The sequence below is a fragment of the Melanaphis sacchari genome, unplaced genomic scaffold, assembly GCF_002803265.2.
Source record: "Melanaphis sacchari strain LSU unplaced genomic scaffold, SCAv2.0 Contig156_pilon_pilon, whole genome shotgun sequence".
Taxonomy (NCBI): Eukaryota; Metazoa; Arthropoda; class Insecta; order Hemiptera; family Aphididae; genus Melanaphis; species Melanaphis sacchari.
This window is the reverse complement of record NW_020270698.1, coordinates 95,335-122,855: the sequence shown is the minus strand read 5'-3', so window position 1 is coordinate 122,855 and position 27,521 is coordinate 95,335. Positions and strand designations below refer to the sequence as shown.

Genomic DNA, 27,521 nt, shown 5'->3' with positions numbered 1-27,521 from the left:
TTAAACTCTTTATACATTTAAATCAATGTCAGAAAAAATATATCTTATCGTATATAAATCATAAAAGTTAATTTTTAAAACAAAGTTACGTAAAATCGATAAGAACTATTGTCATAGATTAAATATAATATTAGCATTTATTTATATGATTTGTACGATTTATTACGTTTTTATGTATTTCAAATTTACGTTCAGCATTCTCAATGCACTTTTAGTTGTTTTTAAAATTAAATTAAACTTACTTACTATCAAATTTTAAAACGATTTATTAACAAGTTATTTTTTTAATAATTAAATTAAAAATCTTTATTAAGTATGTTTATGGTATTTCAATAGCTATTTTATATATTTATTAGATACAGATATTTAAGTTACTCAAAAACAATGAGATAAAAACAGATAATGTTATATTTTTTAAATTTGATCATAGAAACATGTTCTTTAAATTATATAAAAACAACAAAATTACATATAAAATTCTAAACGTAATTTAATCATACTTTAATTAATTAATATATATTTTTACATGATTTGGCATATTGTAATTAACGCATAGATTTTATTATTTTAGCAAACATTAGTTCCGATAATAAAAAAAAAATTTTTTACTATTCCGACAACAATTTAAAATTGTTCTTGTCAATATACCAGCTGTCAATAAATACAAATTTCAGTAAGAAAAGATTATAAGTAATGATTTTAATTACATTAAATATTAATTATATTTAAAAAAATAATATTAAATCAAATGTTGACTAAGACACATTATTTAAAGTATATTTTTTTCATACATATTTTATTTGATACATGGTACCTGCCGTGAATTTTAAAAATTGAAATTTAGAAAAATAATTCTATAAATGTTGATAATTTTACACTGCATATTGTATTGAAAAAAAATCATCGCTATTGAATATTATAAATTATTAGTTGATATATGTATAAAAAGTTATTTATATATTATGAACTATACTGATTTTTTTGATTTTTATAATTTTAAGCTTAATGCTTTCACATTAATTCCTACTGTTAGCCAATAAACCATGTAGCTTTCAAATATATTATTCTTAAACACATGATCTACCCCAAATTTCTAATTTCTAAAACTAATCGATTACCTACAACCATATTATACAATCATTAAGAATATATGTTTAATATAGGTTACTTATTCAAACATTGGCTACTTAAACATAATGTCATACGTTGAAAAATGTAAAGTGTCACATACCAAAATGCAGGGTCAAGTTGACCTGGTTTGGGTATTGAACGTTCTCGTACATGGTTTCCGACTGCCACCACGTTCGATTCGCGTAACTGCTGAAATCTGTCATGTAGTAAGGCGAGTGTGATGATTCTGTGCACACGTCACATGTCTTCTTAGTCACTTGACTGCCTGACTGCACACAAAATTCAGTTGGACCGGACTGGCCACACGTGTTGGTTGCTTCTACTTCTAATCCGAACGCGGCATTTTCGAAGCCCGGTATACATCTCTACAATGAAAATCACCATCGTGTAAATTATGAGATAAAACACTTGACACATACATAAAGAATTTCCATGCAATAAATTATTAACTATTATTAAAACTAATTAGTAATTAAATTCACAATAAAATAATTTATTATTATAACAAAGGTTGGATAGTATTATTAATCAGACATTGATAGTCATTGAATAAAGAACCAAACTGAAAGATACGAGCAGTGATGAGATGTGTGACGAGATGATTTTAATGGATGACAAATCCTAAGAATAAGAAGACTATAATATATTATTAATTGTTTAATACGCAATTCATTTTATTTACTACTTAACGATTAAAATATATTTTCCTGAGCTCGGTCGATGGAGAAAAAGATATTTTTTAAAGTGGCTAACCTAATATTTACATTAATAAACGTAAAATTTACCATACATACTATATACATATACATATATATATATATATATTTATGCACTTTTTTTTCTTATTAATCTTGAAACGAATTACAAATGTTTAACATAGGTAAACATAATAATGAATGTATAGAAGTATCTCCCGGGAATGAACAGTTGATGTAAAGCTGCGGACATTTCGAATGAGACACGATTTACATATTATTTTAATCGCTCCTACGTATATAAAGTTTTGTTATTATTGTGTGGTGGTTAAGCACTTAGTCCAGACTCGCATCGAATGTACGTAATTATTTCAATCGCGATTCGCAATAAGTGTAGTATATATTTCCTGCGACAATCGCAGCTGTATTACATATGTGCTTATGGGACATATGTATGTGCAACTATTACAGTCGAAACAAATTCATTTAAAATATCATACCTGCAACGTGCATATACAGTCCATTAGTCTACATTCAAATATTAATATCGTTTGTTATTATAATTAATGTGCTTTGGCCCTGTGGACTGCAGTCGCATACTATAATATTTTCGCTCATTACGAATTGATCTTCCGCGCGGTCACACTTGAGAGCACATGTGCCTATTATTTTAGATCGCTATAATAAAGCATTGTATTGAAAACCACAGGGAGGTAAGTTCTGAAGAGCGTAAGTGGTGGATAAGAAAGAAAAATCCAATGGAATGTCGCAAAGCGTTACAATAAGACGTTGTAACTCCCCTACCTTTCCGACAAGGATACATTATTATAATGTATGGAAGGCGCACGATGTCGGACGTTTTTATTATCGGTGTACCTGTGAATAATTGCCGGATTCAGGTCTGGATTTATATATTATATTATTATTATTATTATATAGATACGCGTGGCTACCGGAATTAAACATGTGTCATTTCGGTTTATTATACATTTATATATATACTATATGTCTATATAGTATTTATAGGTACACTCCTCTGCAGAGCATGTCGTTATTATATTATCTGCGCTTACAATGCGTATGCAAGATAATAATACAACGTCGTAACAAGAATATTGTTGTCATATACTAGACCCTCGTCCCAAAAACCCCATCACCGTCGTACCCGAGTGAAGAAAAACGATCGAGTTTCCACCGATGAATACAGAATTTCTTTCTCTCATCGTCTCATTACTCTCTCATTGATCATTGGTCTCTTTTAATACATAAAAAAAGGATTATTATGTAAAAGGTGAACGCTAATTTTCTTGAAAAGCATTACCTAAAGTATATAGAAATTTTATGTTTTATATTATTTGAAGTAAAATATAACTCTTATTTTTTATCTATTTTTTTAAATTTTTTAAATGACAGCATATATTTTTAATTTCATATTCTAAGAAGAATTTATTTTTAGAAACCCAATATCACATATTTTAAACGAATACATAGTTAACTAGTTATCTATAAGATTCTAAAAAAATATGAACGGAGTGAAGAAGTTAATGGCGCAGGAATACTCCACAAATTTGTTCCATTACTTCATATCTTCACTCAACAAACTATAAATATTTGTAGTGAGTTGCAATTTTAATTAACTACTCCTTCGAAATTTCGAATTTTTACACAAACAAACGTTAATAATTTTTTTTTTTTATAAAATTAGTGTTCAGCTTTAACAAAATTATCTTGTACATTTACGATTATGATATACACAATCTGACAGTTATACTTATACATTCATATATCTGAAACTAAACAATGAGAGGAGTGGGACGATTAATTTTTTTTTTTTTATTTCAGCACTGAATGAATTCTTCTTGATGCCACATATCTATTAACAACGTTTTGATATTTTTTTTTTTTATTATTAATATTCATCTTTAAATTTTATGTAAAATGCATTTGTATAAAATCACCAATTATTTCCTCTTAAAATACCTAATTCAACAAGTCTCAATGCGCACAACGAACATATTTTTATTTAAGTGTGTAATTTTTTTATATATAACTATCATTATTGAATAAATAATATAAAAATGTTTTTAATGTAGTGTGATAATTTAACATTATCTAGAGGTATATTTTACTGGCTTACTCTAGGAAACAGGAGTCAACAAAACGAATTCTGTAGTATTGTATGTAATAAGAGAACTGCAAGGAAGAAAATATTATATTGTATGTGTAGAGTATTCATATTTGGAATTTATAAGTTACATTAATGTTAATTGATAAAGTAAAATATTATCAATATTTATTTTATAATAAAAATAATATTATACATAGGTAGGTTTAAATTGTATACGTGAGTAGGTTCATAGCTTCAATGTTTATTCTTATCAATAAAATAATCGTGACTGTCTCCGTGATCATTCCAGTAGTCTTAAACTTTAATACTTAGGTATGTCCCTAGAAGCCAACAATTAATGCGTAAACATACCAAGCAAACGTACAAAAAATACTTCACTACCAAAAATGAAACAAAGAAAAAAAATTTGTTATTGTTATTTTCTGCTGAGTTTATGTTACCAAGTGTAGTCTTAAAAACCACATGACGGCTAGCCAAATTCGTGAATTTGTATCGTCATCAGATTTACTTGACCATTACAACAGTAGGTACACACGCAATAATGCAACATGCATACTGCAGTTTAGGTACTTAGGTATTATGGTAATTCGAGGAATAATAAATGACTATTATACGATGTAATTTATACTAAATAAACAATAGATAAGTAAACATTAATTTGTTTAACTAGTACGGAATAATATTGTGTGACATAATATTGAATAATATTTTTTCACGAAAGATCCATTTTAGTCACGTTTATATTACTACTTACTAGTTGTTTTTTTTTTTTAAACCTATTAAAGTTTATTATTGTACGAAATCATGCTAACATTTTATGGAAAACATTTTCAATCAGGTTCGTAGTCATATTTTTAGCTGTTAAATAATGTTATTACATTTTTTTAAATGTAAGTACAAAATATATCCAGTCACTTTATTATTATTTCTTGAAATCTATATGATGAAAAATAGGAAAACATCATTAATATTTAATTATATACACTTATAAACTACAATAGATAAATTTAATTTATTAAATTAGAAAATAAAGGCTTAAATTATAGTGAAGATCATATTTTTGTACACACTATTCAACTTAAGTAAATTGTCGAAAAAATAGAAATCAGTAAATAGCTTTCTGATGCGTGAAATAATTATAATAATAATAATCCAATATGATTTATGCGATGAGCCTTAGATAAATGTGTTGTGATTGGTTAGTCTCAGTTAAAAATAAATTTTAATTTTAATTATCAATGGTATTTAATATGTGTACCTCCTGTTCACACATATTACTATTTACTCCTTAGTTATAAATTAATTTTATATTATGTTTTATTTTGTGCGATGAAATGTCTAACTATATTCTTTATTTTATTTTATTACATTTGCAGTAGCACATAAATTATTGATCGATAATGAAACATAATTTAAAGAACTCATTGAAATGGCAAATAAGTTGTCATCGAGAGGGAAAATTGTACAATATTTCAGTAGATTGAGGACTATTTTTATAATTTTAGTTTTAGTATTGATAATGTATTTTTTGTTTAAAAAAAAAAACTACGCTTTGTTAATTTGAAAACATCATAGGTACTTTCAAAATCAATAACTAATTACTTCCTAGAAATCATTACTTGAATTGTATAAAAATAATAATTTAAGTTTACAGATTTAATTTTAACTTGAAAACTATATAGGTACATTATACTACTTTTTATATCCGCTATATTAAAAACGAACACAAAAATGATCATACAATTAACGCATCTAATACGATTGTTTTATACTTTTATATATTTATATAATATATAATATGCATATATGTTTTTTATTTCGATACTTATAGCCACATTGCCCAAATTATCACATGATTATTATTTCTAATCTATAAAGAAAACTATATCTAATGATTTGTTTGTATAACATGACCGCACACGATGTTACGGAAAACATACCGGTGCGGTATATGATCAAAGGGTCTAATCGTTTCAGAATTTTATGATGACAATATGACGGGACGAATAGATTTCCAGAAATGGATTTATGTATATACTTAGAGAAAAATATGTAGCAACCATAACCTAAACATGAAGCGTATAATATAGATATCGTAATATCTATAATCATGCTTATACGAGTGTAAAATAAAAATAACTGGCATATAGTCTCGCACGTGAGCATATATAGTTGGAATATATATGGTCGAAGTGAACATAACGTATTGGATATATGGGAGAGAGGGGGGTAGAAGGTGGACATTATATTATTGTGACGTTATGTTTTTCAGATTCATTCCAAATTTCGTCAACAAGAAAACACCGTGCGGGACTATAGCACTACACCATATTATTATTATTATTATTATATACGAAATACGCGCACGTGTTGGTAGTCATCATATACATATACATGCATATAGTTCACTGTTAAATATTAACACTCCTCTCACGTCCCGAGACGCGTAAAAACGCAATTTAAATTAATTTCAACCAGTTCGGTTCGATTCGATTATTTTTTTTTTTCCACAAAAACAACCAGAAACCTGTGACCGACGCGGGCGCGAATAATCGACCGAACGGTCTGCTAATCCTCCGACTACCTTAAATGATACGATGATTATTTCTATCGTCATTATCGTTTCTGTCAAAAGTGCCTAACGATTTCGACAAATTCTCAGCCGCTTTCTGTAAATTCATGAGAAACGATAAATCTACCCCAGAAAATACGGATAAATAATGACATTCGTGCTGTAAATGTATTCACGGGCTGTCACGTCTCGGTATAAACTGTTGCTGCAATGCCGCACTGTCCACCGTCGTCTTTTTACGGTCGGCCTATCGCGTTCAATAATTATTTTTATATAATACGCCGTTTACGATTATACTCTTATCCTTCTGCTGTCGGTCGTATTATACACCACACACCAATACAATCAGTTTGCTGTTACGGCGCAACTATATACACATATTATAACGAACGAGTTCTGTGTATGTGTATATTTTTTGTAGTAAAATATTGTGCTAGGGAAAAGGGTCCAGTGAACATGGCGGCTACTGTTTATAAAATTAGACTAGAAACTATCTTCGACCCAAAACAGATGTCACGAAACCACACTACGCCGACGCTGTACACGACGTACACGTATTATACCACAGAGTAGCACAAAACTTAATAATATTTTCAAATAATATAAACACCTCGGTTATTTTACATCCCAATCGAACTCAAGGATGATGAAAACATAAATTTATCACGAGGAAATTTATAAATTATAGTTATATCTTATACGACTTTACTGATGAAACAAAAATGATCTTCTGTGTATAATAATTACACTTTTATACAGAACTAGTATTTATACTATATATAAGTATATATTATTATAAGTTTTTTTTATTTTTATTTTATAAAATCAACCAAACGTATTAATACAGATAAAATAAACGAATTTTGACAAATTTATGAGTCAATAGGTATTTATATTATTGTACATGAAATGTAATATAGCCAACAATCTTGTTTTTATTTTGAATTTTCACTACTTTTTAAAGTCCATTTCTCTCATGTAAATTTAAAGATTATCAGATAGATAATAATTAACAACTGACGGGTTTTAGGTTTTTGTACTAATGTAGGCACCAGTTAAAATATTACACCAAACGTCAATAAATTTTAAACCGAAAAGTGAAAAATAGTGAATTTAGGTATTTTGATCACGTAAAGACGTAATCAAAGTAGCAATATACTCGTATGTGGGAAGTGGGTAGTACAACATATTATATAGACATTATACTCATGATAAAATCTCATAAATGTACGTGATGATCACAAAATAATTTTGCATATACTCACCATACACTTTAATAATATCATTTTTTAATTCAATTATTATTTATTACACACCAGCTAACACATCAAGTGTTAGACTGAGTTTTAATATTTTCATTGACTAATCGGACGAAATAAAATTACTAACAAAAGTACCTAATATATTAATATAGTATACAACATATTTAGAGCATATAATATAGATAAAACAAGGCTGTTGCATAATGAAATCGCTTATAAAATACAGAATTAATTTTTAATGCAACTCTCGCAAAATGTATTCTGTTGTATTAATACGGCCAATGTATTACTCATTTCTTAGAAATTTATCAACTGGTGTTTTAAGCTAGCCACGAACATTAATTGATAACAAATTATAAGGTGATGCCACTTATTGTATGGCTAATTGAAATTGTAATTTACAATTTATACCAATGTAATTCTCAATATTTAAAAGTATATATTTTTTTAAATAAATTAATGCATGTATAATAGAATATTTTAAATAAGACAATAATGAGTAAATATATTATTCGACAAATTGAATTGTTAAAAAAAAATCATAAGTGAATATTTTGAAGCTCAAATATTACAGAAATTTTGAATTATTCTCCTTTACATAACATATAATACAACCTGACGCCCTTGAGCCATTATTATATGCTCGCTGAAATCCAATGTTCATCTTAACCATATCACCAATGGACCCAAATGGAAAAAAAATTTTTTTCAATTCTCTGACTATTTCTTAGACTGTAGACAATACATTCTTTCGCCTCGGGCCCGAGTTTTGTTTTCTATGGAATTCGTGATCGAAAGAAAAAGGTCGAGCAACAAAAGATTTTGAAAACCAACAGGGTTACTCTATATGCAAACATTGGTATTACCGCATAATAGAACGGAATAACGATGATGATGTTAGTTTGTAGTGAGAAAATGTGCAAAATTTATTAAATATTTTCCAACTTGGTAAGATGTCTATGGAAAGTAATTGATAATAATAAAATCGTGAATAGTCCAAGTAAACAATTGTATAAACTTATTATTTATGCGTTTGGGCGTTTAGCCCACAATTAAAACATCCTCATCGTAATCATTTACATTTTAAGCATATAACATGATTTGGTTTTCTAGTTACTCGCATAATAAAAAAAAAAAAAAAAACCAGTAATATTTAGATAAAATGTTTTAATAAAAATATCATTTACGGTTCATTGTTTTTGGCACCGTCGCTATCGTTCATAGTTTTTCGTTACATGTTTAACCGTAATCGTATATAATATATACACCATGTATAACTTAATATATTATTGATAACCATCAATGTATGGAAGAAAAAGGGTTGGTCTCAGATGATGACAACGACAAGCGTCACGATAATATGTTTTTACATCAATCTACCAGGTATGTTATTTATAAAAAAAAACTTAAATCTATACGAGTATAGTGTTCAAATTACGAAATGTTTTTTTTTCTCTTCAGTTAGACGCGTCTGCGTGAGGGTTGCTACACCTATATAATATATATTATATACCTACATAGGGTCGCGTGATTCGACGTTCTACATTGTGATTACATCACGTAATCGTAGTAATAATAATAATACGATATCTGACGAGTATTTGAGAAAAAATCAGGGTACCTACCTGAGGTTTGTTGTATTCGTCATAACATTGATTGCCACCCGTATTGTAGATAGGTTCGACGGGGATGGTCACGTCGGGCACAGCGGTGACCACAGCGGTGGCTACGACCGCGGTCAGAAGCAGCGAAAGCGGCGACATCGACATCAGCTTCATTTCCGGAAAATCGGATGCGCTAACGTATGTGTACAAGGACGTCGTCACAAAAACCACATTATTTTTCGAAAACGCTGACGGGGTGAAAACAAAAACGGTTCCTTTAAAACGTCCTGCTGCAGCTCGCCGACAGTGGCAGTGTATTGCACGCGGGTTTGTGAGCTAGTGCGAGTGCGTATGTGTGATTTCAAAGGGTCACCACTGCCGTGGCATGTGGCGGCCAAATGTGTGTGTGCAAGTATATAATGTGACGCGTTTTGTACAGATTGGAGTCTGGAGAGAAGAGCAGAGAGAGAGAGAGAGAGAGGAAGAGATATTAAATATAAATATATATATATATATAGAGACAGAGATAGAGTTGTTAAATATATCAAAGAAAGAGAGAAAGAGAGATAGTGAGGAATGGAGAAACGGAAACGATGAAGACGACGACGACGAGGCGCACGTGAACACCGAGACCACCGAACGCACACTACATACGTTTTCTATCGCGCGCACTACGGGATGCTGTCTGATGACTGTCGAGTGTAGTAGGTACGTGTGTGTAGCACGCAGCTCTCCTATCAGCCGGACCGCCGCCGCCTACTCCACCGCCACCCGATCATCATTCTCTTTCGCTCCGATTTTACTCTCGTTTATTATTATTATTTGGATTTTATACGTGTTCGTCCTCCGTTGTTAAATACATATATAGCATGTATGCACACTATAAAATCGCTAAATTTTTTCTATAATTATTTGAATACTACCCTCTCGTTATATGATAATAATTTAAATTATCTCTTTACGTAATTATTAATATATTAATAGTACGGACATGCCCTAGAAGTATTGGTATTTAAATTTAAAATTTTCGTGGGAATATATTTGTTGATTTGTACACGCTATACACCTAGTTATATATGTATATATACAAAACGCCTTGTATAAACATTAGCTCTTTGTGGATAAATATTTTGAAAAATGAGAGCAATAATATATTTTTAAAACATACACATTTTAGAAAACGGTTTATTACCTTATTACTATATTTTTATTACAATTTTATTCGTTTATTCACGGCAGTCCATCGCTATTAATAAATTATTTTATACCTACAATATGATTGCGCGTTTAATCCGAATAGTCCCAATCGTCGCATGGTATAAACATTTATTGTAAAAAAAAAAATCAGCTACATTAGGTACTTATATTATACTAGTTTAACTGTATCTGTTTTAATATTTTAATAAACCATATAAAATAGACTATTATAATACACATGCCTGAGGAGGAGTATTATAAACTAGTAGGGGGGAGTGACTGACGGCACATTTGAATGCCTATAATTAAATAATAAATTATACATTATTATTTTACAATCCTAATTTTCCTTCATAATATATAATATACATAAATACACATTTTAACATTATATATATTTTTATGAATATGTTTGAAAATCGTTCAAAACTACGAATCAATAGGAATAAACGTGTACCTAGGCTAACATAATCCCAAGTAGGTACGTCACTACAGCCAACAGATACACATACACAATAATTTTTAATTACACATCCGAATAATTAATAATTTTTTTTATACAAATTGTGCCAAAAAACGAAATACTTACGTATCCCGCGAAGATTTCAATGAGTTTCTTAACGTTTCCTCCTATATTATGTACGAAATAATACCAATAGATATTTTGCATTAAAAGCACATTTTCACGAGCCATTATCAAATTATTTTCGTTGATTTTTAACATATAATAGCAACGACTAACTTTTCTTAAATCTTGGTAAACGACGTATTTCACAAATACCGGTCTTTTTGTTGTTATTGTTGTTGTAGGGTAGTTAAATAAAATTGTAGGTGTTACAACTGCTATAATAGGGCCGTGAACGTATTATTATTATTATTATTAATATTATTGTTCTTGTTTTTTTTTGTTTTTTATGACTTTTCAACGATATTATTAAAATACCCTTGTCTGACCAATTCTACAGCCATCATCGTTCGTCGTGTATACTATTTTGATTTTTTTTTTGTTTTCTAATAACATATACATGTATAATAATATAATATGTCCAGTCAAAAAGAATTTTAAACGCCATATTAAATTAGTGCGGTAAACGGGTGTTCATTATTTTTAATACTGTAATCGACGCGGTTAATGTATTTCATCCGATATAATTAAGTTATTAAACCACGATTAATTCAACATATAATTATTACGTTTAAGTTTTATTGAAATTGTTTTTCACAAAAAAAAAGCGCCGAAATAGAGACTTGATTTTTATTTAACTATCACGATAGCCGCACGAATTGAAAAGAGCATTTTCGACAAATTGTCGGCAGAAAAATTAAATTAAATCATAACCATCATACTAAAGAATCTCAGACATTAACGAAAATAAACAATAATTATTTTGAAATTGATTTCGACATAATTTCAATCGCTTACAAAATTATTATACACGCGTATCTGATTATACGTGGGTTCGTGATCGAAGAACATATTATCAATATTTATAACCGTACTACAATAATACTGAACAGTTCGTTTTAAACTTTAAAAATTAAAACAGGCTCATTGCCGGCAAGCTAGTTTCGCGTTAATTTCTTAGGCCTACAGTGAGTGATTCGATATACCTTTAGACAAGACACACAAGTTACAACCTACGCAATGGTACGGTATTTTGTTTTAAGCGAAACGACGTATAATGATGCGTGTAAATCAATCGCCGTCATACCCATAATATTATAATGTATCATACTAAGTAGTAAGTCTCGTGTATAGTCGTGTGTGGAATTATTTTCGTTTTGTTTTGCAACAGCCGTCCTCGGTGCGGCGATCGACGACGCGATGTTCGCCGCCACGAAATTTGTGCGGGGGGAAGTCGTTTTCGGTTGTCCACCAAAGTGATCAATGGCACACCTACCTACGCTCGTTTACCTGACCACACAATAATATAATAATATAATATATAGTAGTGAGAGACAGAGTGAGAGAGCACACTCGTCGTATATATCGCCGTGGTGGCAGGGAGGGGGCGACTCGGACACTATCCATTCATACCGGCGCGGCGGACGAGATCCGTAGCCAAGTCCTCCTCTCCCATTCAATGAGCGCGTGGGTTTTTAGTACTCTTTATCGAGTTCCAAACTATATCGGATATATTATTATTAAAAATTACACACCTGTTGCTATCAGACTCTCTTCTCCCCCCTCCCCAACGAACGGTTTCTCTGAAAACGCAATATCTCATTTTAATCGCCGTACATTGAAGAACGGTTTTACGTCTTATCTCCAATAATCATATTTTAATAGGTAATACACGTAGGTACGACGTACGTCGTGTAGTATTGTTTGGAAAATAATTATTAATATAGGTACCTGCATACGGTATACGTCGGAAGAGCGTACATAATATAATATTATTTTTATACGGAAACTAAGTCATACGCGCGTGTTCTCGTTGACCCAACGTTATAACACTTATAACGCACTGTTCTGAAAAACCTGTTTGCGTACATTCATCAAGTTAGAAATCAACGGTTTTTTTACGATTTTACCAAAATTTAAAGTGCACGATTATAATATCGTTGTACAACAGCAGATTTAATACTTTTTTACCTGTTTAGCAAATTAGATGCCACTTTAATAATACTTTTATTTCATAAAATAACCGATAATATAGACAACAAGACATTTTACCTAAAATATTATACTTGCCGTGTATAAAAAAGAGTTATAAGTGGTAATCGTCTTGAAAAACAAATTTATCGACGGGCCACGTGGAATGAATAAAAATAGTTGTTATAGTGTTAGTTATATAGTTTTACTTAGTATTGAATGTGTGTGCAAGTGTGCTTTCTGTTACTCTCGTCTGGTAAACTGTGATTACCGGTGTTAGCTGCAACAGAGGCTCAACAATCAAAGTTTGATTGGCAAACGATTGAAAATCTCTGAAATCGGAACACGATCGTATAAATACTTTTATTATGCTTATAGTTTTGAAACGATCTTAATTTTTCCAGCCGATCATATCTGTGATCTATATTACTTTCAGACACACGATCATCGAAATCGATTTACATTTTAATAGCATCAGAAAAGCTGTTTTACAGGCACCTTGTATACACAATATTCGTATCGGCGTATCTAATCTACTGAATTCATTTGGTGGTACCTATACATATGTAGTATAATACACATCGGTATTATACGCATAATAATAATATGTACATAACACTATAATGCTGTGTTAAAAAGTGTACAAATGTATTAAATATATACCACATGCACCATATACCTACTATTATAATATATACTCATAGGCAGGTACTAGAACGAAATTGGCTTCGGATTATTTAACCATAGGTACATTCATGTAATCAACATTTAACAAGTAATTATATTATATATTTTTCAAATTTATTTCGTCAAAATTCGATTTACTCTACTCTTTTAAAACAGCACTAAACGTAATACTGATGTATAAACATCGTTAACACGAAGATTAATTGATGCCGTTGTTAGATAAGTAGTTTTTTTTTTTGCCAACTACCTATAATATATACCTACTATCTACGTATTATTCTAATGATGAACAAATATTGAAATATCAAAGCCTTAAGATGTTAACAACATTATTTTTTTATTACGACCGGTACAAAATTATCACATCATAATTATTATTATTTTTATATACATGCTACACTAACACTACTTATTATTATAGTTACTTACTTACCATAAAGTTAATTTTTCTTCAAATTCCAAGCCAAAGTTGTATGTAGTCGAATCATTCGTTTACTTATTACTGTAGACCATTTTAATAGGTTTGATTATTGTATTAAAATTGTTCATAGTTATTCGTAGACAGTGTAAACAAATTCGATTTAAAACTTATACCATTTTTTTTTTTTTTAAGGAATTCCTAGCTAGAGTAGCTATTTATAATATAAACTTATACCATAATCATTAATTTATAAGATAAATACTTTAAAATAAAGCATTATGTTATAATTTATTATATTATTTTAAAATTAATACTAATGTTCACGTGAAACTTATCGTTAAAACTTTAACACAAGATGAAGCATAAATTATGCATTATAAATGATTTGTCATTATGGATAATATATATTAAGATAAAAATTATATCAACTATCAAGATCTCTAAAATTATATTGTTTAAACAAAACAAAACAAAACAATAAATCAATTTTATTATTATTATATTATATACTTGCTCTATTTTTGATCAAGCCATACCCACACATACTTTTTTACTATCTACATATCATACGTAGTCTATTTTTGCTGGCGGCTATTAATACAAATATAATAATATGCCAGGTGCGACTTAAAATCATTAAACTATTATTTTAACTTAAAAACCTACTTCTTAACTTATTAGTAAAAAAATTGTAAACAAAATTGAAAATGTACATAGATAATATTGTAATCATGATTTATTTTATATTTCAAATGTAATATATTATTATGATTGAACGTAATCAGTTTCTTAAAATCATAACTCACGAAGGTACTAAGTATTTTCAATTTATATTTAAATTTAAATGCTATAATATTAAATAATTTATCACGAGTAAAAAATATTTTGGTAATATTTTCAATATTTTGTAAAATGTTATAATGTTATGTAACTAGCAACTAATAGTTATTATTTATTATTTTGATTATACTTATATATATATATATATATATATATATATATATATATACATACTACCAACATAAGAATACAACATATTATATAGTAAATAGATTAATAGAATTTGTACCTATAAAATATTTAAAAATTAAAACAAATTTAATGATAATAGCAGTTTAGAATTTTAAATAATTTTTAATTTTCATCATTTATATACACATGTATTGTAATCGGAATAAATTAAATTTATACGTATATTTTCAAATTAATTTCAACAGTTATTTAAAGTCTTAAAAATTCGAATTAATAGTTTTAAACTTAATATGGATCATTTGACTAACTCAAATTGGTGGTTAACAAATTAAATATTCATATCTTGTCGTTCGTTAAGTAAATATTCTACTTATTATCCATACCTGTATATATTAAAAACATGATTTCAGATTTCTAAGCCATTAATTGATTAGTTAAGTAAATAAATAAATTAATACCCATTTCGTATAGTAACATTGAATTTTTGAGATTAAAAAAATATATTCATTTTCAATGCTCTGGCTAGGTTAATATAATATTCAAACAAGAGATTATTGTTGAACTTATTAAATTATTTACATAATAACAAAAATCATTAATTTCTTCATAATTTATTGTAAGTATACAAATATACAAATTACAAGTAAACATTTTGAATTTTTTTTTTTTATCAATGATTAAAAACATAATTATAATTTAGAAAAATTAATTAACGATGATCTCTAAATAGTAACTTCATAGTTCTTACATAATATAATAATAATAATAATAATAACATATTATTTCGACCTTGTTAGCACAATTCTTATTTAATTTAATTCACTATCTATTTATATACTTGGATAAAATGTATGAATATTGTTATGTTATCTTCTTTCGATTAATTTTTCAGTTATTGTTTTGATACTAACTAGGTAGTAGGTACCCATTTAAAATGTAAACACTAAAAAGCACTTTTAAGGTAAATTCGATAACGATAAAATAGTGTGATGAACAATAATTAATATGTGTATAAATGTATAACATGTTTATTATATACGGAGAGATCATTAACCATTAAAGTGGTTATACATAACTCACATAGTTGACTGGTATAACACTAGGTAGATATAATAACCCTTTATATTAACCTCTAAAACACATTTCAGCCGTTTACTTGTCGATAATCTAATTTCAAAGCTAGAGTAAAACAGGTATGAGTTATAATTAAAATGCTGCTCCGGAACAGAATAATATCGAAAAAACCAACCGGCGACACCACTGTGCGTTAAGGTCACATCATAATATTATTATATGGATCCAATAGAGGTTCGATCTTTCAATTTGATATATTAAATCATGGTATTAATGTATTAAAGTACCGCGCAGAATAATGATAATAATATGTACCTATGTTATAGTATAAAATAATATGTGTTATATAAACTTATAAATAATAATCGTTATCCACGGTAACGTATAATAGGTGGTATACGTGATATCGGGTATACCTACGTAATTGTGTTCAGTACACACCTATTGTGTACTCGTGCTCGTTGCCGCGTTAATTAGAGACGAGACGAGACGAGACTGACGAAAGTATATACCTATACCTTCCTAATAACCACATAGGTTATAATAATATTATGTCAGCACAATGTTTTCACCTTTATAACATTTTTATTTTTCTAATCGTAAACCTTATCACTACGCACACGCGTACGCGCAAACGCCCATCTCCGAACACTGGTGGACCTTAACCCCACACTTGGATCCCCCCACCGAATAGGATGTTCAGCGGTGGCGAGGCATATCGTCGGTATCAGTTCACGACGGTGTTTTCCGTCGATAAACAATTTATTATAATATTAAAGTATATGATATGAGTATAGGTACGCGCAAAGCATGTTTCCGTCTCACATTATACCGTAGTATTATGCGAACACAATTTTAAATCTGAAACAATAACCACTGCAAATGCTCGTCGCGTAGTCGACGGACGAAATATTCTGTACAGTGCACCTACTTCTGTTTAGTGAAAATAATTAATAATGACAATGCTAACAGATACGAAATAACAATAACACTATAATATTATAATATACCGCCGCAAACGAGTTTCCCGCGAAATAAATCATAAAACACTACTTACACAATACCTGTGCATAGATCCACGAAAAACATATTTTTATAATTAATTATTGAGTTGTGTCGCGCCACTTTTTGGATTTTTTTTTAGTAGTCCGATGTTTATTATTATAAACTATAATATTATAATAATGCTACAACACGTGTAAATCAGTCTCGCACAATTGCAGCTACAGGTACGTAACTACATAATTTAATATTTGTAAAAGTGTAAATAGGTAATAAAAATAATTAAAAATTTCGTCTAATAATTTATTACGAGTTTGATCGGGAATCGATTGGACGTTATATTATCATTATTATGTTTGGTTATATCCTCGAAAACATTTAACATTCAACGTTCTTCGTTTGCTTTAGTTGAGCATATTAATTTAAATTTATGCACTTTCCGTCTATACGACTATACATGCCTCCTTTATTCGATTTCGAGACGAAGATAATAAATCAGGCTATGTATAGGTCTCAAAAACTTTTTTCATTGCTCAGTGGATGAATTTAGTTTATTTCAGTGCAGGTAAATTGCACCTACATTATATACCTAATTGTTGCAAGAAATATTAAACGACTTAAGTGTCTGTATATACTAAAAGTTCTGTAATCGCATTAATGGTTGATAACAGTGTATATATCATGGTATCTAATATATTAGTTTTCAAACCAATATCACATGTAATTGAATTATGATAGATATAATAATTTTTTAATTTTACTAAAGAATTTGTTCAAATATGAATGCCTTAATAAAAATAATTATTTAAACTTAAGGTTGAATAATTGTCATTTTAATTATTGCTTTTATTATTACTATAAAATATAGATCCAAAGAAAATATAATTAATTTATACTTCGATGTGCATTAGATAAGAAAAAAAAAATTCAAAGTCGAATTTAATAGGAAACAAGTCGTCTATGATATTAGATTATAACTTCTTACGTTTTAAATTACATTAATGTGAGTTATTTATTTTGATTCATTAATAATCAGTGAAACATTTAGTGTGTTTAAGAAGGTTACACTTACACTTGTTAGTTGTTAATTTATATTTACTGTTGAAATCGATCAATTATTATTGAAGTAAACAACTTAAAATATGAATGATAAAACTATGAAATGTATATTATATCTACATCCATGTTTATTTTTAATCGGTCTTCTATAAACAATGATCTCTTTTGTGATAAAATTAAAATTATTATAAATAATAAATAATGAATATGATAGCAAATATTCAAATATACAAAATATTTGATCAATACATAAAATATTTTCTACAGTTTCAACATCAATTAAATGGATTATTAATTATAATATGAAATTATGTAAAGTTTATGTTATTTTAATTATATAACAAATGTTATTATTGACATGGTAAATAAAAAAAATTGTACCTACTATAATTCGATACATCAGTTAATAAACATATAACTATGACTACTAAAATTTTTAAACTCCATATTAAACGCATCTATTGTCCAATTCAAGTTTCAAACTAATAAGTTCATTTTTAAGAATTACAGTTTTATTAAATTCCAAAAATGACAATAAAATTTAAAAAAAGGTAATTCCTTGTTCAAACACCTAGACAAACCTTTTTCAAACTGGTTGTTAACTCGTAGTTGATTAGAATATAAAATACGTGAAATATTATGACTAACTATTGAATATTATAAAATGTACATGAAGTGAGAGATAATATAAATTAATCAAAATAAGCTTAATGTGTTTTAGATTTTTAACATTGAAAAATAATTAATCACGTGAGACGGTGCACTCATGAAATTCCGTTCCTGGTGTATGGTCATAATCCTTGCGTTACGAATCTAAATAACACTATTAAGTTATCCCAGTAAACGCTTCGGTGTGCACGTGTAATATAATAATAATAATTATTATTATTTATTATCGTGATAATATTTGAAAGTTTTTTTTTAACCCCAAAAGGGTTCGGGGTTGAGCTGATGATCGTTCTACGCGATAAGGCGAACGAGTTTGGGTAACCTTTTTTTCTTCTAAGCCCGCGTGTCACTTATAAAATAAAAAAACAAAAAACTACAAAAAAAAATGATAATAATAAAATTAAAAAACCAGTTTGACACGTCTTTTATACGAAAATCCAATACGCGCCTTCGTTTCCAACCACCAGTAGTCCTGTGACAGCAAAGATCGGGACCTAACAACAACAGTTGTTTAAGTATAATAACGTAGAATGTAGATACTATATATTTAAATTAAATTAAAATATTATTATATTATACGAGTTTAATATAGGTACTATATCGGGCCTGAAAGATCAGCCTGCTCATCATTCTCCACTAATGAAATTTTCGATTCGCGATTATTTCTCGGTACATAGTATTGATAATAAGACTAAGCGATTATCTTCGTGCGATGTTTTTTTGTTTTATGCGATGCCCGTTTTCTGTTTAACGGCAATTGTTAACTCGTTTTCGGAACAGAACTCGTGTAAAATAATATATTCATACAAAAAGATGAGATCGTTTTTTACAATTCTTACAAGATAATTCATTAGGTAAATTATAAACTTTTATAAATAGACGTACACTATTGTATGAGCTGAAGGTCACAGACTTGCCAACGTTGGACTTTTGTCCTATTGTATTAGCTTAAGTGCAAAGTTAGATAAATAGCACACCTAGAAATTACGCAAATAAACATTAAACTTAATCATAGCAATATTTTTGATTAACCAATTATTATCACTTTAACTAAATTGTACGAATTTTAATGATAAGATTTAAATTTTAAACTAAAATAATTTAGTTTTGTAAAAAACAAAATAAAACAGATTCATGATTGAATAGGCCAGGTGGTTTTATTGTTTTAATATAACTTAAAAAGAATCGTAACATTAATTAAAAATTTATAAAATTAAATTGTATTTTGATTTTCGTACGATTTTGGTATTACCTTGGTATACTTATTACGTTGTCGTTTATTACTTGTGGTATATGTACGGTTTTTCGATTCATTTAAAAATTTAATATTAAAATAAAAATAACTTAACGAGTTACGATCCTTGTATAGTATAAGTACTTACTATATAATGTAAACTATAAATTAAGGTATTGTAATTTAATAACATTAAATAAGTAGGTAAATAAATTGACAGTCCTAGATTAAACCTAATAATATGACTTCTATAAAAAATAAAGTTGTGGTTTTAATTTTAAAATTAATAAGTTAAACTAGTTTTAGTCATCATGAAATTAAATAGGTATGATAATATAAATACTATAATTTATGTTTTGTAGTATATATATACATATATGCTTAAATAAACTGAAGTATCTATTTTGACATATATTTGATGTATAAAAAGTGAGTGATAGTGATAGATAAAGTAATCGCATGGGTTTCAAGTAAAATAATAATATTATTTTTTAAATTTATATTCAAACTGTTCGGTGTTTACTAATACATAATTAGACATGTAAGAAATCAATATAAAATATTCATATTTTGCTGTTCACATAATGTGTTCGGTTTACACGAGTATATATTCAGAAATATTTAATTATTAATTATTTTAAATTGACTATAATTAATTACTATATTATCATCTTAATAAACACACGACGGAAAAAATATGAATCTAATGTCGGTGAGTTTTAAAATAGGTTATAATTTGCAAGGCCGCCCGCAAGGAGAGGGCGGAGAGGGCAACCTAACCTAACCTAACCCCGCTAATTAAGATATTACTTAATTTTTATTGCATTTATTTGCATTTTATATAGCGTCTTGGAGGGCGATAAGGAGGACTGATAACTGATAAGGTGACACTTGCAATATTAAAATAAATAAATAATTTTTTTACGATGTGATATAAAAAACAAAATTTATGGTAAGTGTATTATTTTTCGCTAGCCTCCCCTGAGAAAAATTTCTGCGGGAGGCCTTGATAATTTGCAAATATCGCATTCGTTATAATTATTTTTTGAATTCTAAAAGATGTTTTTCACACAATCAAAATACTAAACACAATATATTTTGCAATTATTTTGGTATATAGTACTATACAAACACATAGATATAATATTTCATAAATATTCAATACTAATTAGTTATGATTTTGTTCTGCATTTCTATAATACAAGTATTAATTGTTATACTCCATTATATTTTATAAATTATAAGTATTAAAAAAATTCAAACTATTCATAAAAACTAAGTACACAAACTTCTAATATTCACAATTGGTTCACCAAAATTACGTATAAAATTATATCGCGTATAAAATAAGAGTCCTATTTGGAAAAGTAACAATTTTAAAATGACTATATTACAATTAGGCCAAGCTTATAAAACCATGCTTAGTTTTCAAAACTGTTAACTATTACAACTCATCCAGAAGCTAAAATATCTAAATGTCTGTACTTCACATTTTACATATTATGATGTACAAAGTCGTGAGAGGCTTCATCTTCATTCCTCGACTTCCCAAGCTCTAGCTAAGGAAACCTAAAATGAATAAAACTCTTCTAGAAAACTCGTAACCATAATTTTATAAAATCTAAAATATATTTGTACTTGGTTCAGTACAAAGTAAAATATATTTATTTTTTTACTAACCTCACGCCTATTTTATGTGATTATCAATTTAACCTGTAGTCTATGCTCTAGTGCTCTACAGAATATAATTAAATATCATATTATATTTATACAATATAATGTGTCTATTTATCACAGTTCGTTAAGCAACCGTAGTTCTTATTATATTAAACCATATCAAAGTACTACACTATTTATGTCAATATTATAAGTAAATTAATAATTTTATTCCGTGTAGTCAGTTCCAAACATCAAGAATCGAGTCAAACAAACATTCCACTAATGCTAATCTATCACACTCTACATGAGTCTAAATATGCTACGCACCATTGACAGTCAAACGGTAGGTGAATATAACCCCCGGAGGGGGGATATATTTCACCAAGACTCTTTTTTTCAATATTATAATGACATTAATAAAAAAAAAATAAATAAATAATAATGTGAATATTAATAATTTTTTTCTCGTAATCCAATCAAAATATTTGCTCACAGTTGTAGATAACAAAGTAATTTTTTTCCTGATTAACAATGTAATAGTAACTCTTTGGTATAAATTAAGTCCCAAGCGTCTGACAACATCGATAAAATAGTAAAAACTACATTATAAAATATATATGATGCTCGTAATAATATTATACTAATGACAATAGAACAAATGTATTTCGATGAAATAAAATTGAAAACGCGTAATTTAATCGAAAAAACCCCGCCGAACCGTGCAAAATAAAAACTCTGTGCGAGTTAAACCAGTTCGCGCGATTCGGATTTATAACTTCCGTTTTAGAACGTGCAATAAAAAGCGATGCGATCGCATCAAAATCCGATCTATCTAATCACAATAATACAATATATGACTTACCGACTTAGTGCGTATTGTTGACTTCGGTGCACTCACTTTTCGTTTTTTTTTTTTTTTTTTGACTTCAGTCAGGCGGGAACGGGCGGAGGACAACCGCACCGGTACGATGGCGAATCGCAATTGCGAGAGTTGTTGTTGTAGCGACGACGACGAGGACGAGGACGAGGACGAAGAAGACGAAGACGACGACGACAGCAGCGGATCGTATTCGAGCTGTTCGACCACGGTTGCCGTGGACACGAACACGACCCGCAGGCGACTGTCGTCGGGCCGGACGACCACCGCGGTCGCGGCCACGTCGTTCGACCTCCTGGACGCCCGGCGCCTGCCCGACTTGTTGGACGCCGAACGTCTGGTGGCCGTGCTGGACGGGTGTCTGGGATCGGAGTACGTGCGCGGCTGCGTGGTGGAGACGTGGGACGCGGTGCTCAGCGACCACCTGGAGGCCATCGCGCACCTGGTGCTGTACCAGACTCCGGAGCACGCGGTCAGCCAGGCCGTGTACGAACAGCTGGTCGGCCTGTCCGCATCACTCCGCCCGCCGGCCGGCGACGGCCAGCAACGACGACCGGCCCGCGTGGACGCGGATCGCGTGTACGGCACGCTCAGGTCGGCGGCCCAGTCGCTGTTGACCACCCGGGTGGACGCGTGCTGCCGGCAGAGCATGTGCCGGGCCGTCGGGTTGGCCGTGGCCGCGCTCCGGTGCAGCACGCGGCCCGTGTTCTCGGTGGAGAATTTCGTGGTCGAGATCAACGAGGCGGCCAACTTCGCCAACCTGTACTGCACCGGGTACGCCAAGCGCATATGCGCCGCGCTCGAAGGCATCTACGACACGGTCATGGCCGGTGACTATCATCCGACCAACGTCGTGGTCCAGATGGCCGTCATGGACAAGTGCATCAAGGCGGCGCTCCGGACGCTGGCCGACGCCCGGGCCACGGCCGCCCAGAAGACGGCCGCCCAGCGGTCGCTGCTCGCCGAGCTCGACGACGTGGGCGCGACGGTGCGCATGAAGAACTACGGATGCGTGGACGACTGCGCGGCCGCGGCCGACCCGCAGCAGCAACAGCAGCAGCGGTCCCGACTCGCGGTGGCGGCCACCGCGTCCGTGGCCCGGTCCGTCCACTTCACCATGAGCCCGTGGCGGGCGCCCATCAGCATGTACCACCAACAGTCGGCGACCAGCGTGGATCGGGTGCTCAGGACCACTGTCCACCTCGTCGAGGCGCTCGTCGCCGAACTGTTCAAGCCGTGCCTGAGCGGTCGGCGCGACGTCCACCGCCGCAGCAGCAGCCGCCGCCGTCACCGCCGCTGCCGCACGTGCAGCAGCCGTCAGGTGCACGACAAGCAGCTCTAGGAGGACGGCCCTTATACGACGTCGTTCATGTCATCGCGTCCCGCGCCATCCGCGTAAATCATCTATATTATACTTATCACAACACGCGAACCACGCGAGTTATATTTTATTATTTTTATTATTATTATTATTTTTACGTGTCATTTTTTACTTATTAAACGTTTTAGTCTAAAAGTTATTATATTTATGTGTATATATGTATATAATATGATATGATATGTTATACGCGTTGGTGTATTGTACATAATTGTTATTAAATAGCGATACGATTTTATAATATCGTGTGCGTTCTTAAAATTTTTTTACGGCGCCTACAATACGATATTATATGATATTATAATTGCATATTATATTATGTTACCGCAGTCTCTTTAGCGAAATGTTAATTCAGTTTTTTTAACGGTATGAAAACGATTATTATTATTGTTAACGGGGCTAGTTAATCAGGTCCCGAATTATTTTTCTCGGCCAATTAGGACACGAAAAAAAAAGATAGTGGATAGATATTGAGTCTCGACAGAAAACCCGAATTTTGTAATTGTATTATTCTTTTTTTTATATCTCGTACATTTTGTATACTATTTTTCGTGTTAAAAGGCAACTATTTCACGAATTATTATACCTTTAGGGTGGTGTGGAAATCAGCATTGTCTATCATAAGTCTTACAAAAACTAAAAAACTCCATTTCTCAAGCGATAACTGGTAATATACTAATATACAATAAATAATTTGTAATTAACAAAAATAATAGTAAACAAATTAATATAATAGTTCAAAAATTTCCCTGGATACAGAGCAATAGTGTGTAATTGAAAAACACAAACATTATGGTAGTTGGTAGTTAAATGTACAACTAAAATGTAGCTAAGTGTAAAAGTTTTAAAATACTATAACAAATTATGTAATAAGTATTTATACCCAAAAAAATGGTCATGTGTTTAAGTTTTACAGTTTTAGTTTTATTTTAAATATAAATGATATATGAATAAAAAAAAAAAAAAAGAACTTATTGAAAAAAATTGATATTATAATAAAATTTAAATATTCAGGAATTAATTTTCTCTAATGGATCTCTCTTAATTATAGTATATTTATAGTATATTCTAAAATCGTTTAATAAGATTTTAAGAATTTTATATCAAAATGTATTTATAAGATGTTAATACAATAAAAATTTAATAAAAATTAGAACAATTGCAATTACTATGACTTGTATTTACCTATATATATTATATATATACATAAATATAAACCTAATGTCAATAAAAACGATTGGTCGTGTACACATTTCAAAACCGCTTATTTTCCAGTAACGCCACCTTTTACACTATTTCCAATGCAATTATTTTTATAGTATAAACTATAATAGTCTCTTTTACAAAGTAAGAAAGGGAATTAGAATCGCTTATACATAAACGTCATACTTCTTATATTTATAGAGAACGCATTGTGTAATAAACCTGAACTTTCATGAACTGGTGGTCCAGGAGACATTTTACCGAGTATTCTCGGCTTGTTATCTTCCGATGGCCGAAACGTTTGAAACTAACGATGTTATTTTTAGATTACAAACAAATAACAATAATAAGTACATAAAAAATAATAGTACACCATCAAAAAAATATAATAATATATAATTTAAAATTACGAGAACTTGATCATGGCTTTAATTAAATTTTAAATTGGTAATTTAAAAATACACTCGTAACATTTTACAACAAAAATTTGTAGCAATACTTACACTGATTATATACTCGCCACACCCACTGGTCTGGTTGCTATTATAAATTATAATATATGATACGTATGTATATCTAACTATTATACGAGTTTAAAAAAATTGCTAATAAAAGGAAGGGTGTCTGGCAAAGTAACAATGTTCCTAAAATTACAGTTAACGTTAAGTAATAATATTATGATTTCCTACTACATTATTTTCAAGAACTGAAGCCAAAGTGAAAACCCTGTTGATTTTAATCCCACAGAAAATTGTTATATTTTAATATTGTTATTATTGTACGCTTTAAATGTTTAATCTATGCATTTATATTATAGTTTGATTTTAGCATTCAGGCCTGTAACTAACAGCTATAAATAAACACTTCATAAAACTTATGTACCTGCGAATAAGCATCTATTTATTTTGTGAAAAAAAATGTATGATTTTACCTATATCTTTATTTCATAAAATATGTTAAATTAAAATAAAATCGAACACATAATAAAATGTGATATTCCAATAAATAGTCTAATGACTAAAATAATACAAAAATATCGTATATTTAAAGTTTATATTTAAGAATGAGTTATTGTTAGATAAAAACTGGCGGTAATATAGGCCATCGGAATTCAAGAAAATTATAAATTCTAATAATAATTTACATTATTAAATTATAGTTAATATTTATATTAAAGATACAATACCTAAAAGTTTTAATATTATAATTTATTATGAAGATTCACTTTTTTTTAAATTAAAATATTAATGGTACCTACTTGCAAATGAGAATAAATTATGACTAAGAGATTCTAGAAACGACGTTCATTTTAGTTATTAGATACAGTGAATGAAACAAATAAAAAATATCCTAATTTATCACGTATAGTTTAGTTATGAATGTACTTAATTGCTTTGTTTTTTTTTTTTTTATAAAATAAAAATAAAATTATATTTTAATTATTGTATTTAGGTACCTTTGTACTTGTAATCATAAAGTACTTTATAAATTTAAATTTGATTTCTATGCTTACAATTTAATTATTGTGAAATATTAGATGCGTTGCCCATCGATCTAAAAAATGAAACAAAATAATTTAACACGTTTAATGCCGACGTTAATAATAATTTTTTTAAATAATAAAAACCTTCCCACAATCAAAAAAAAATGACGAAACTAAAAACCAACTGTACCAAATTATTTAAAAATAAATACTGAATGGCTAACCCAAATATTATGGACATACACAATTAGTCGAGTATTTTGAAACATAATAAAAATTCATATAATATTCATTGGATACTTGTTGACATTGAATGTGTTAATTAAGTTGCCTATACAATTGGCTCGTAAGGTGAATCTTAGTATGATGTGAATACGATAAAATTATAACACAAACGGTATTATGGAACATATTTATTCGTAGATATAATCATAAATTATATTTATATTATTTTATAAGCAAGCAATTTATTATTGGCAAGTACTTAAATCCCGTCAATGAACCAGGACGATAACGGCAACGCTGTCTAACGTCTCAACATAATTTTTGATTTTTCAATGAGTGCGTGAAGAATTGTGAACAATCAACTTTTGTGACCAGTTGCAATATATGATTTTT

The 27,521-nt window shown here is 29.8% G+C and overlaps 2 protein-coding genes across 2 annotated transcripts in view; one reads left to right on the top strand and one right to left on the bottom strand.

The window, feature by feature from the left end:
* LOC112592093 (laminin subunit gamma-1) overlaps positions 1-10,058 on the bottom strand; it is a 55,220-nt gene extending 45,162 nt beyond the window's left edge. Inside the window, exons 1-2 of the mRNA XM_025336074.1 lie at positions 9,414-10,058; positions 1,232-1,496 (exon numbers count right to left, since the gene is read on the bottom strand). Of these exons, the coding sequence (XP_025191859.1) occupies positions 1,232-1,496; positions 9,414-9,566 (418 nt within the window). The 5' untranslated portion in view covers positions 9,567-10,058. The remainder of the gene's footprint in view (positions 1-1,231; positions 1,497-9,413) is intronic.
* A 7,025-nt stretch (positions 10,059-17,083) lies between these two features.
* Positions 17,084-24,318, top strand: LOC112592092. Its single transcript, XM_025336073.1, has 2 exons — positions 17,084-17,568; positions 22,893-24,318. Exon 2 carries the CDS (start codon positions 22,931-22,933, stop codon positions 24,179-24,181), a length of 1,251 nt encoding a protein of 416 aa, XP_025191858.1. The 5' UTR covers positions 17,084-17,568; positions 22,893-22,930; the 3' UTR covers positions 24,182-24,318.
* Positions 24,319-27,521: the final 3,203 nt, after the last annotated feature.